This window comes from Phymastichus coffea, unplaced genomic scaffold (genome assembly GCF_024137745.1).
Source record: "Phymastichus coffea isolate CEN01 unplaced genomic scaffold, Cenicafe_Pcof_1.1 PCOF00152, whole genome shotgun sequence".
NCBI lineage: Eukaryota > Metazoa > Arthropoda > Insecta > Hymenoptera > Eulophidae > Phymastichus > Phymastichus coffea.
Window position 1 is genome coordinate 265,083 of NW_026706963.1, and position 11,977 is coordinate 277,059.

General features: G+C 56.5%; 1 protein-coding gene across 1 annotated transcript; it reads right to left on the reverse strand.

Moving 5' to 3' along the window:
- Positions 1-507: 507 nt before the first annotated feature.
- LOC131672492 (monocarboxylate transporter 14-like) lies at positions 508-8,159 on the reverse strand. The gene is given in 5 exon segments (XM_058949747.1): positions 508-999; positions 4,067-4,190; positions 5,684-5,969; positions 6,044-6,538; positions 6,597-8,159. Coding segments are annotated over 5 exon segments (2,547 nt in total). The 5' UTR covers positions 8,019-8,159; the 3' UTR covers positions 508-779.
- Positions 8,160-11,977: the final 3,818 nt, after the last annotated feature.

Consider the following 11,977-nt stretch of genomic DNA (forward strand, 5'->3'; position numbering starts at 1 on the left):
TACAACGACGACGATAAGGAGCGCGCGCCGCGGAGACGCCGGCCCTGAGAGATAAACGGGGCGAGTTTGCCGAGGCATCACGCCGAAGTGCGTCAGAGAGCCAGACGCGCGGTTTCTCGCGCGAGGCGCGTGGAGGAGGTCGGAGGAGGTCGGCGGAGGGCCGCGTCGGCGAACGGCACGGCCGGCGCGTGCGCCCGAGCCCCTGGCCTTCGATCGCGGGAAGCGACGCTCGGCAAGCTTCCGCGCGAGCTTGCGTTCTCTGATTTGGTCTCGGCGAGCCGTCAAGGCGATAAGGCTCGCGACTCGCTATCTCGCTCAACGAGGAGTTCGGTGCCAGCGCCAGTGCAGCTTCCGTCGTCGCGAAACGCTCGATCGGTCGATTTTGAGAAACGCGAAGTTACCGAGCTTTCCACTCGTCAGTACGTAGATGAGGAAACGACATTCGGGAACTATCGGCCATTGAACATTGAAAGATACGGGATGAAAGAATAACTCGGAGACTTTTTTCATATGATATTTTTAATTGAAATAAGACTTCATCACTTAGCATTATAATTCATGCACAGAGATGCTTTTACAGGAACGTGACGCCTTACAAGTGTATAGGTATGTATACAATTCCAAAATGGTTTAGGTTTCTAAGTCTTGTCTGCTCTTTTTTTCGTCATTTATTTTTCTACGAAACAAAGTACTTCGGCTGAAAGGCTTCTTTTTCTATAAATCCACAGAAAAACTCCCGAGTAAAGTAAATCGAGACGACAATGGTTAATGCGAAACTCTTATCCTTCGTGGGAAAAAATACTGCATTTTGTTTTTATTGACGCCTTGTTCTTACGATAGCAGAGATGCACAAACCGATGATCGCGACGAGCCAAATGAAAAGTCAATTCCTCTTCGCGGCATTGATAGCGATTCTGGACATTCTCAAGACTAGCCCTCTCGCGGACTGTCATTCCGCGTAAGAAATAGATAGCGTTGTGCTTTTTTTCTTTTCAGGACCTGCCCTATTGAGTTTGCCGTCGCGTCAGTGACTTTCGATCATAAATATCATCGTGTTTGAAGGCAATGCTTACGCGATAGTGCTATTCTAAAGCTTATTAGTAGCGGATAACTCGCTAATTCACGAAGATCGTTGAGTGAACACACGGAAGGGAGAGAGGCGTTGCTCGGTGCACGATTCTCCATATTGATATTTACTTTCGTTGCCGCTGAAAACTACGCCCCGGTGGCACGGTCGCGCTCCTCCCCACTCGCTTTGCGCTTAATCTACTTTGTACACTCCTAATTTATAGAAATTTATCATTTTGGCTGTACGCATATTTCTTTTCGCTAGCTTCGCCATCTGCCCTCGTGCATAGTAAAATATTGCTTTGTAAGATTCGTCGATTGATCATTTACGCAAGTGCTCCTCGCGAGGCCGCGGGACGCTCCGACGTCTCCGTAATCCTCGCGCAAGCAAAAAGGCAAATAGCTTCGCGCGTCGGTCGCTCGCGAGCGCGCGCTGCTCCGGAGAGATTACCATGCCGAAAACGAGCGGAACCTAAATTATTCCTACCAGCTAGACGCTTTGCCGTATCTCTGGTAAATTGTATTTTCCGTTAACTGCTAGTTTGGCGACAAAACAAACAGGAGGATAAATTATGTCACACACAATGTTCTTATGCTTAAGAAAATGTTTATTCAAGGTTGAATTATAAAAGTGCGGAAACTTTTTACGCTCTGTGTGACTCGATAAGAAAACGAGCTCGATTTTATTATTTTTTTTTTTGTTTTTTTGTTTTTTTGTTTTTTTTTTATCGAACATCATGTCCGAATTCAACGTAAAAGCGATTTTAAAGAATCGAGAAAACGAAAAACAACAATAGTAGGGACTGTGGAGAAGGGCTAATAATGTACATGCGGTATATCGTAACAACTATCAATAATGCCTTTGACGGTCTCACTAGAAAAGTTTAAAATGTTCATCGCTTTTTCTACGTATTACAAAGAATTTGAACCGTTTGAAGAAGGCAATTACGATTACCAATTGGATGCTTTCGAAAGTTTGAAGGAAAAAACTCTGGCAATAATATTTCAAGGTTTTCCAATACCCCATAAAAGCAGAGTCGTTTAAAACATGCCTCAAACAGTCCGTTAATTATTAAGATGTGTACTGAACGCAGTACAAAGCAATTGACTATCGGAGTAAAAGTATTTCCAAGAAATTGAACAATTCAATTCCAGAAGCCGAAAGTCGCTCGCCTACGGTTATCCGAATCGAATCGGAGAAAATTGCGTAAGTGGACTTAAAATTTAATGGAGAAAAGGTGATTCAACGATCCTTTCTATCTATTTTGCCACTTAATTAACAAAACTTTTCCTTTTAAATTTCTCAATGATACACGAAGTCTTAACATCAAGTCACTGTTTTATACTATATTATTGTATTATATATATAGTCATGCCGCACATTATTTTCTTTTTTCTTCGCAGTCCATAAAAAACACTCGACAGAGTTATACAAAAATAATTACTTTAATTCCTTTTTTTATCTCCTTCTTTCTTCATCCTATCTTTTCTCTACACACTCTATAATATTACAAAATAATTTGTAGTCTCACGCTTGTACGCATCCATCTTAATGCACATCACAATTATCAAAATAAAACGCATAAAAAAAAAACAACAACAACAACAAACAAACAGAAACCGCGGTGGCGAGCTTGCCTCGAAAAGCTTTGTGGCGTAGGAACGAATATTGAAAACGTAGATAACGAAACTGAACGACAAAGAAAAGAAACCGATTGTACGTACAGAAAATCACGACGCGTTAATTGTTTGGTAGCTAGCGCAAGTTGTACAAAAACGCAAGGTAATCAAGCACTTGATCGCACACTTTGTGTTTCTTCGCTTGCAAAGTTCGCTCGGTCGCGCTCTATTTACAAACGGCGGTCGTGGCTTTCGCGAGATGCCGAACGGAGAGTTCGCGAGATGCGAGGGAAAAACTTTAGGAAAATAATTTCTTCGGAGCGCTTCGTTTGCTCAACCGGAAGCTGGTCGATTGTCCGTCGTGCGAACGGGGAAACGAAGGACAAGACTCGTCGCGCAATCCATTACGAGTATCAGCGCAGTATCCTGAGATTCAAAAATTGCCTGCGCGGTTAATTCGCTCGAGCGCGCGGATTCGCCAGGATCTTCGACAATTGCACTCGAGGAGGCGAAGTATCCGCACTGCGCGGAGCGTCCGCCCCACCTTCCCCAGCGCTATTTGCATATTTCCTCTGATTCAGAATTTGCTGTCTACACATCATACTTTATCATTAACGTCTATCTGTCGTCTCGCACTCTCGCTATTATTTGCTGTTTCTTATTGACGAGCTTGCGTCGCCAAAATCGCGGAAGTAAAGGGGCAGCTGTTGTGTGTCTTCGTAAGTCATAATAAGGTTTTACTCATCCGGTTTTGGTTACGCACGCGTCATTAATTATTTTATTACGCCTCGTAAATAATCTGAAAAAACTACCTCTTAAATATATTTAGCCTGGACTACAGGTCGAAACGAAATTTGTTTTTTTATGACGATACTCGGAGGTCCACGGACTCTGCCGTAAGGCTACATTTTTCGTAATTAGTTTATCAACTAAATTATCTTATTCGGTAATGTTATTTTTTCATTTTTGAAACGTTCAAGAACGAAGACGCTGCATCGACAGAAATCTACTGATCGGTCGAAGTTTACTTTGTTGATTATCCTGAGACTATCAATTGAAATAGCAATTGTCTGACCAATGGAAATCACGCAAGGATAAAAGAAGTATCCGACAATGAGTCTGACACGAGTGAGAATAATCGTTGAATCGAAGCGTAAATCGCAAAAGTCGATTAGTAGCTGGCAAACGCAACGTGCTTTCGAGTTATCCCGTGGCTTCGGTACATTGGCGAAGAGAGTCCACGGAGGGGAAGAAGAAGCAGCAGCCACGCTGCCTGCGGAAACGAAAGAGGGAGCAGCGGCGTCGCCTCGTTCACACGCTGTGGATGCCGTCGAACCTGGGCTCGACTTTGGCCCCGTCGCCGGCGCGCTGATTGGACTTCTTGTAGCGGCCATACAGGTCCTGTAGCGGCATCACCAGCAGCATCAGTCCGCTCAGCCCGATGAACGTGCCCGCGAGGTAGAACGACAGGTCGTACGTGCCCGTGATGTCGTACAGCCAGCCTGGAAGCAATATTCGCACTTCACTTTTCCTTTTTCTCTTTCTTCATCGAAGATTACAAATAAGGCTATCTCTGCTCGGAAATGGCGGAGATAGCCGTGCTTCGAGAAGCTTCTTGGAGCTTCTTGATGACTTTCGACCGTCTAATTGTTTTTTTTATCCGTAATCGCGTTTCAATGTTAATTTGGAATATCGATTAGAAATTAATTTGCCCGCTCGCCATCGTCCGGCTTTTTATCGAAATCGATGAAACTTCCTAATCAGATATACAACAATAATGTTGACATTAGACGGCCATCTGCCCGCCAAGCTGTCGTATCTTATCTGCCGTCAGAGCCGATTTTTCGCTCCGCATTACTTCTGTAAGCCATCAATTAATAAGCTGATATCATCACCTCGTGTTCAATTACGATGATGGTAGATCGAAATTGACATTTCTCGCCGATCTCAATTCGCGAACGGAGCTCGCGAGTTATTCGTTCTCCATCGGCGAGCGGCCTTTTGTCGCGAGTTGCACAACTTTAAAGAAAAAATTAATGCTCAAGTTACGCGATCGATTCTGCATATCTCTGTGATCGCTTTGTAAACTTGTCTTTGCCTCGTTTTGCGAATCCTTTAATGCGATAATGCGTGTAAGCGTGGCAAGACAAGAAAAAAAGAAAAAAGAAACGACGAAGCACCGAATGACGGTTGCGAAACACCGATTTTACAATGAAAAAATTGGCGTTGCCACATCGTTCGAGAGAGAAACAAAAGAGGAAGAGGAAATTCGAGCAAAGAGCCCGCGAGGCGCTCTTCGACGCCTCTAAAAATACCGCCAAAACAAAGGACATCCCCGTCAGCGAGAGAGCGCCTCATTAAACGCGCCCGCAACTTGGGCTGTCCCTTTTGTCGGCAACGCGATCGATAAGCGTCTCGCGCGCGACTCTCGCTGTTAATTAAGCGTGCGCGGGGCAGAGCGCTGCTCGAGCGGATTCGGTCGGTCGCGCGAGTGAGAAGGAGAGAGAGAGAGGCGCGCACACGTGCCTCGGACGGGATAGGCGCGCGCAAGGTAAAGGTCAGGCCGCGCGACACGCTCCTCGGCCATTAGCTCTCCGTCCGAGCCGCTCGCAACCTCGTTCCCCACAGCGACTGCCCCGCTAAGGTCAACTGCTACGCCTAATCCGCTTTGCTTGCACCAGGGTGGACGATCCTCGCTCTCGCTTGCGCGATCGGCCGTAACGCGATTGGCGGCCGAGTGCCAAGCCAGTGCGAGACGCGAGTTCCGGCGACAACGTTCGCTATATCGCGTCGATCGATCCCACCACGACGAGGACTAGCCTCGGGTCCGTCCGTCGATCGCGCGACCACGCGTCGGCGCCGCGCGCAGCTTTCGCAATCCCGCGCCGACAGCCACGCGACAGGGCGGAGAGCGCAATTTTCGGCGACGGCCTCTCGCCGCCGACCTTGCACCCGAGGCGGCGCGTCGCGCGGCCAAGAGCGCACGCGCACCTACCGGCGAGCGGCGGTCCCATGAGGTTGGCGATGCCCTGGACGAGCAGCAGCAGCCCGTAGGCGTTGGTGAAGCGCTCGAGGGTGATGGCCTCGACGAGGATGATGCTGGTGAGGCTGTAGTTGGCCGCGACGAAGAAGCCGAAGGCGCCGGCCAGCGTGCTGAGCAGGTAGTAGCGCCTGACGGCCATCGGTATGAGGGCGGTGAACGCGCCGCAGATGGCCATGCACACCGCGTAGACCACCGAGGGGTTCAGCCAGGCGCGGTCGCCCGCCCAGCCCAGTAGGATCTGCGCCGCGTGTCGGCATCAGTTGTTCGCGTTAGTACTCGGCCGTGGACGACCCGATCGGGGGTGGAGCTCACCTCGCCGGCCATGTTCGTGATGCCGATGACGGAGATGAGCAGCGAGGCGTCGGACTCGCTGAAGCCCATCTCGATGGCGTTGTCGGTGAGGTACATGTAAGGCACGTCGTACCAAGTGTGCAGCAGGAAGTTGCTGATGCTGAACAGCAGGAAGCGCGAGTCCGCGAAGTGCGACAGGTCCAGCATGTCGACCAGCAGGTCCCGGAACTCCCAGAGGCCCGACTGCCAGCCGGCGATTTTCTGCTTGGCGATGGTCGTCATGGAGTTGCGGTAGATGTCCGGGCAGCTGCTCGCGCGCAACCGGTAGCGGTTGATGTTGAGCATGGCGCCCCGGTAGGTCAGGCTGTGGCGGTGCATGCGGATGTCCTTGAGGTAGGCGGTGGGCAGGCGGCGCGGGTGGTCCATCACCGAGGCGCGCCGGAACTGCGCGTCCGGGCTGATCTTGCGCCGCCACGCGCACTCGGCCTGGCGCTCGCTCGGCGGGAGCTGCCGGGGCTGGACAGTCGGCGTCATTTTCACGTCGGCGAGGCTCGCCTCCGCGTCCGAGACTCACCTGCGCGTCGGGGCCGCGCTCGACGTCGCCGTCGTCCTCCTCTCCCGCCTCCTCTCCCGCCTCCTCCCCCTCCCCCTCCTCCTCCTCCTCGATCTTGTCGCGCCTCTTGCCTTCCGGCGCCGGCGGCGCCAGCCTAGGGTTGGCCGGGCCGAGCTGCTCGCGCAGGCCGCTGGAGTCGCTGAAGCTCCGCGAGGTTATGAGCAGGCTGGGGTAGTTCTGCACGAGCACGTTGTACACGTTGCTGCGGTTGCTCAGCAGCTCGAGCACCTCCAGCGGCACCCTCTCGCCGTTGCGCACGAAGGTGGGCAGGTTGACGAGGCTGGAGAAGAGCTTGTCGCCGGCGAGGGCGGCCTCGGCCGGCTGCTGCTGCTGCTGCTGCTGCTGGCGCTCGAGGAGCGCGCCGCGGCCGGGCTCGGTGCGCGCGCTGTTGGCCGAGCTGCTCGCCGAGAGCGAGTCGGCGCTGGAGCTGTGCCTGTGGAGGCGGCGCCGCTGGCGCTCGCGCCGGCGCTGCTCGCTCTTGCGCTTGCCCCGCGCGGTCGTCCACTCGAGGTCGCGCATCAGGCAGCCGCAGACGGCCAGGTTGAGGAAGAGGCCGGCGAGGACGAGGGTGGTGCCGCGCCAGCCGTACTCGCTGAGCAGCCGCTGGATGAGCGGCGGGAAGATGAAGGTGCCGATGCCGCTGCCCGACAGCGACAGCCCGGTGGCGAACGAGCGCCGCTTGTCGAAGTAGTAGGCGACGATGACGACCGCCGCCACGAAGCAGAGCGACAGCCCGAAGCCGGCCAGCACGCCGAAGGTGAGGATGAGCACGCCCATGCTGCTGGCGAAGTAGCTGACCACGAAGCCCAGCGTGGCGAGCAGGCTGCCGGCCACGGTCACGCGCCGGCAGCCGTAGCGGTCGGTCAGGAAGCTCGCGATCGGCCCCGACAGCAGCGGCATGGCCATGAACAGCGAGCCGATCCACGAGGTGGTCGCCTTGCTCTCGCCGAAGTACTCGAGGAACTCGTGGAAGATGACGCCGAACGAGAACGTGATGCCGTCGGCGATGAGGTTCACGAGGAAGGCGGCCGCCACGACCACCCAGCCCCAGCCGCCGTCGGGCGGGCGCGCCTCGTCCAGGCAGCTGTTGCCGTCCGAGGAGGACGCGGTCGAGGTCGAGCTGCAGGCGATCGACGGGCTGCCCTCCTTGCGGTTGAACTGCACGTGCTGCGGCTGCTTGCCGGCCTCGGGCCTGGCCGCCTCGAGGATGTTCTCCTCGTAGAGGCTGCGCGCCTCCTGGCGGATCCTCGAGCACGACTCGGCCGCGCCGCCGCCGCGCTGGCCCGTCTCGAGGATGCGCCTGCACTCGGGCTCGTCGTCCGTCAGCGCCAGCTCGTTCTCGTAGCCCCCGGCCACGCTGCCGAACGCCGCCCGCTCGGCCATGTCGGTGGCCCTCTCTGTCTCTCTCTCGCGCGCTCCTCGCGTCGCGGCGCGTCTGTGGCACGCTTTCAGTTTAGCACACGGCCGACGTCGTCCTTAACAGTGTCCACTCGCGGAGTCGTCGGCGCAGCATGTCGGCGGCGAGACCGCCGCTCGCACGGGAGTCGCTCGGCTTTCTGCGCGGCGGCAGCGAGAGCAGGCCCAGTCCGCGCCGGCTCCTCCTCCTGCGTGCACTCGCCGGCGCCGCTGACGGTGCGTGCCTGCACCGGGTCCGCCGCCTCCTCGTCGTCGTCGTCGTCGTCGTCGTCGTCGTCCTCGCTCTCGTCCTCGTCCTCGTCCTCGTCGCCTTGTCGATCGCCACCTCCGCCTCCTCCGCCGCGCGCGACAGCGACCTAGCCAAGGCACCCATGCGGCGGATGGTTCCTGAGCTTCGCTGGGCTAGACTGTGGAGAGACAACGAGCGGAGAGACCGCGTTAGTGCAGCCGAGCGGCTCGTTCGCTCCAGGGCGAAGGACGCCTCGCTCGGGGCGGCCCGTCGTCCCCGCGAGGAATGCGAAAGGCCCATTGTGCGCCTCGGTCAATTCGCTCTGAAAAGGCCTTTGTGCGTAATTCCTCCTTCCTCTCGCGTACGTGCGGGCGCGCACGAGCCGCGGCGCGCCGAAAGAGTTGCGCCATCGGCGCGCCGGCTTAATTACGCGCGCGGGAGCCCCCGGCGAAAGTGGAGCGGCACGGCGGAAGCTGGCCGTTTGCCGCGAGCGCGATCGTCGCGCCAGCGCTCCGGCCGAGACTATTTAGAAGCCCGCGCGCGCGCCAGTAACGCTCTCGCCTCCAACGCCGTTCTGCTCCGCGCGATCTATTCTCGGCTGGCGAGCGGCGCCGTCCGCCGCCCCGCCCCGGCGCAAGGGTCGGCAGGGTCACCTGGATCCCGCGCGCGGCCAATTCCCGGCGGCACCGGCCGGCCGTCTTCCCGCGCGCGCTCGCCGAGAATAGACGCGGACGCCCGCGAGCACCGAGAGCGCCGCGCGGACAGCCCGGCGAGTCGCGAGCTCGCGCGCGTTATCGCACGGCCGGTACAGACGAGCCGATAGCGCTCGCGCCAAGCAAAGATCAGGGCGGAAGATTACCGTTGCGTACGTGAGTTGCGCTTGGGAAGCGGCCGTGATTCGGCCGATAACGTTCGCCAGCCGAAGCGAGAGAGCGAGAGAGATATCGCGAGTCATCAGCCGTATTTCCACTGTCGCTTGTCGACGGTTCACGCAACGCGACAGTAGAATTCGACTTTACGCTGGGCCGCGTGGGAATCCGTCGCGGAGATAATTGCGGCGACGAGCTGCCCAGGCGCGCGCTCGCGATTGTCCAGTGAGCTTCGGGCGAGGCGCGCGCGCGATATCGAAAAATCGTGCGGAAAGCCGCGTGCGCTCGTGGTCGGCGCAACGCGAAACTAGATGGAGAGAGAGAGAGAGAGAGAAAGAGAGCGGGAAACCGCGCGCTATCGCTGCAGTTGCGAAAGGCCACGGCGTTTTCTCAGAACGAGGCCGAGATAAAGTTTCATTGGGGAAAACTGGTCTTATCGAGAGTATCCCGCGTTGCTTTTCTCGCGCTTTCACCGATCACCCGCACGAGCGCGCAACGAATATGCCAAACGCGACCGCGACGAGAGGAAAGAAGAAGACATGGATCGCCATTATCGCGGTCTCGGCTTCTTCGTTCGTATGACTAATGCCACTACTGTACGACGCGGCCAGGTACAAAGTCCAACTTTCGTCGGCAGCAATACAAGTGATATCGGCGCGTCTTTCGCCTTCCTCGGCCCCGAGCACGTGCACCGATTAATTCGCCTTGCCTCCCACCGCCCTGTTGGTCAGCGCACACGCGAACGAACGAGCTCGGCGGTGTGTTCGCGCGCGCCATCGAACCCGCGATCGATGGTCGATCCGTGCGCGCGAGAAATTCACTCGCTACATCGTAACCGTTGTCCGCGCGCGATAGTCAGTCGACAGCTTCCCTCTTGACGGGACAGCTTTCGCGCTGGGTCGAGGGCGGCGATCGAGGGAAAGACCGGCGCGCGCGCGCAAACCAGCGGCGAACGGCAAGGCGCGCACCTGCTTCCTCGGTGGCATCCTGTCTGGCTGTCCTGACTGGGGTCCGGTCGAGATATGGAGCACTGCGTCAGCGGAGAAGCCTCGAGAGGTCGAGTGTCCTCGTCGTCAGCATCGTTCCACTTGCGCGCACACACACTCTCACACACACACACACATACACACGCGCGCGCGCGCACGTACAAGGTTCGGCTGCTCGCGGGAGGATGGCCAAGCTAATACTGATAGCCGGCAGCCGTCGCGCGAGGCGACGGAGCTCCGAAGGCGGCTGTTTGTCTCTCTCTCTCTCTCTCTCTCTCTCTCGCTCTGGCCGCGTGTGCGTGTAAACGCACTCAACGAAAAGAGAGAGAGAGAGAGCTCACGCTCATCTCCTCTTGTCCACGTGCCGATAGGCACTCTCTCTCGCTTTCCGCGTGACTGTTCGCGCGCGCGGCGAGGACGCGCTCGTAACGGCACCTCTCCTCTCCCGAGGTGAACGATCCGCGAGCGCGTCGACAGCCTCGCGCTCGCCGAATGTTCGGACGCGCGGCCGATGCGCTGCTCGTCGAAGGCTGGCGATAAAGCACGCGCTCGGCTCGCGCGACTGCTTGACCGAGCGAGAGAGTTCGATTCGCGACGAGGCCTTCTCTCGCTGACACTCGCGAAGCCGCGCGTTGCGCAATCTCGCGCGCGACTCCTAATTGCCGATCACGCGCGGCCCCTGCAACGAATTCCGATCGCTCGTGTTTACATCGCCGAGTCGCCGCCGATAAACCCCACTGACCCTTTCGCACGTGGGACGCGTCCCGAGAGGAGCGCGACCGCCCGGCGCCTTTATCGGGCAACGGGCCGCCCGAACCCGCGTCCCCTTATCTGCAGCCGCGTCGATTCTCTTTCGCGTGTCTGCGCCGCCTCGTCCGATTCGCCTCTTCCCTCTTGTTCGCGCTCTCGCGGCTTATCGGGAGGCTTTGTTTCGCTCTGCGGACGCCGCCTCGCCTCGTTCCAGTTTCTCGCGATCGTCGAGCGCCTTGTTTCTGCCTCGCTTCCAAGTCTATACGTACGCGCGGTGTTCGGCAATCGCATTCGCCGATCAGCTCGCTTGCGAACGACTTCTCCTCGAGGTTACTCGTTCCGAAGACTCTCGACGACTCGATGACAATCGACGCATCGCTCGCCGCTCTATTGTCGATCTCGAACGTCGCCGAGCGCGAGACTTATTGGTTCGCAGCTCGGTGAGCTTTTGCTTGACTCACCGCCACGCGGAAGTAACGGCGTTCCGCCGGCGCGCGTAGCCGCTTGTCCAAGGCCAGAAGCTCGTTGGCTTTTCGCTTTCCCTCTCGCGTCCGCGGTTAGTTCCGACGCGCGACCCTCGCCTGCGACGTAAATTCGCCGAGCGGTACCACTGCGAGACGAGTGCCGACCGAAGGATAAGTCCGCGCTTGCGAAACCGGACTCGCGAATATCCGTCTGGCTCTATTTGTTGTGGGCAATTCGTATCGCGAAGGTGAATGCACCACAGGGGAGGTAGGGTCGATCGCAACCTCGCCATTTATTCATCCGCCGGACGCGATCATAGGCAACACTTTAATGCTGCCGCGGGCAAACGCTATCGAGAGGAAGAAGCGTGGTCGCCGAGGTCATTATCGCGACCGAACGGTTCCTCCTCGTCGAATTTCAGTTGTCCCTCTTCGTCACGTCGAGCTTTTCGGATTATTCAAACGATGCCAATCGCGGAAAACACATCCGCGTAAACGTTGCCACATGGTGGTCTTAGTCTTTTCATTACGCTCGTCGTTTTTCACATATATGTTCAGCGCTCTGTACAAAGTAGCAGTTGAGAGCAGTTGCAAAGTGTGAGAAAAATAACGGAGCCATCAATTAAAT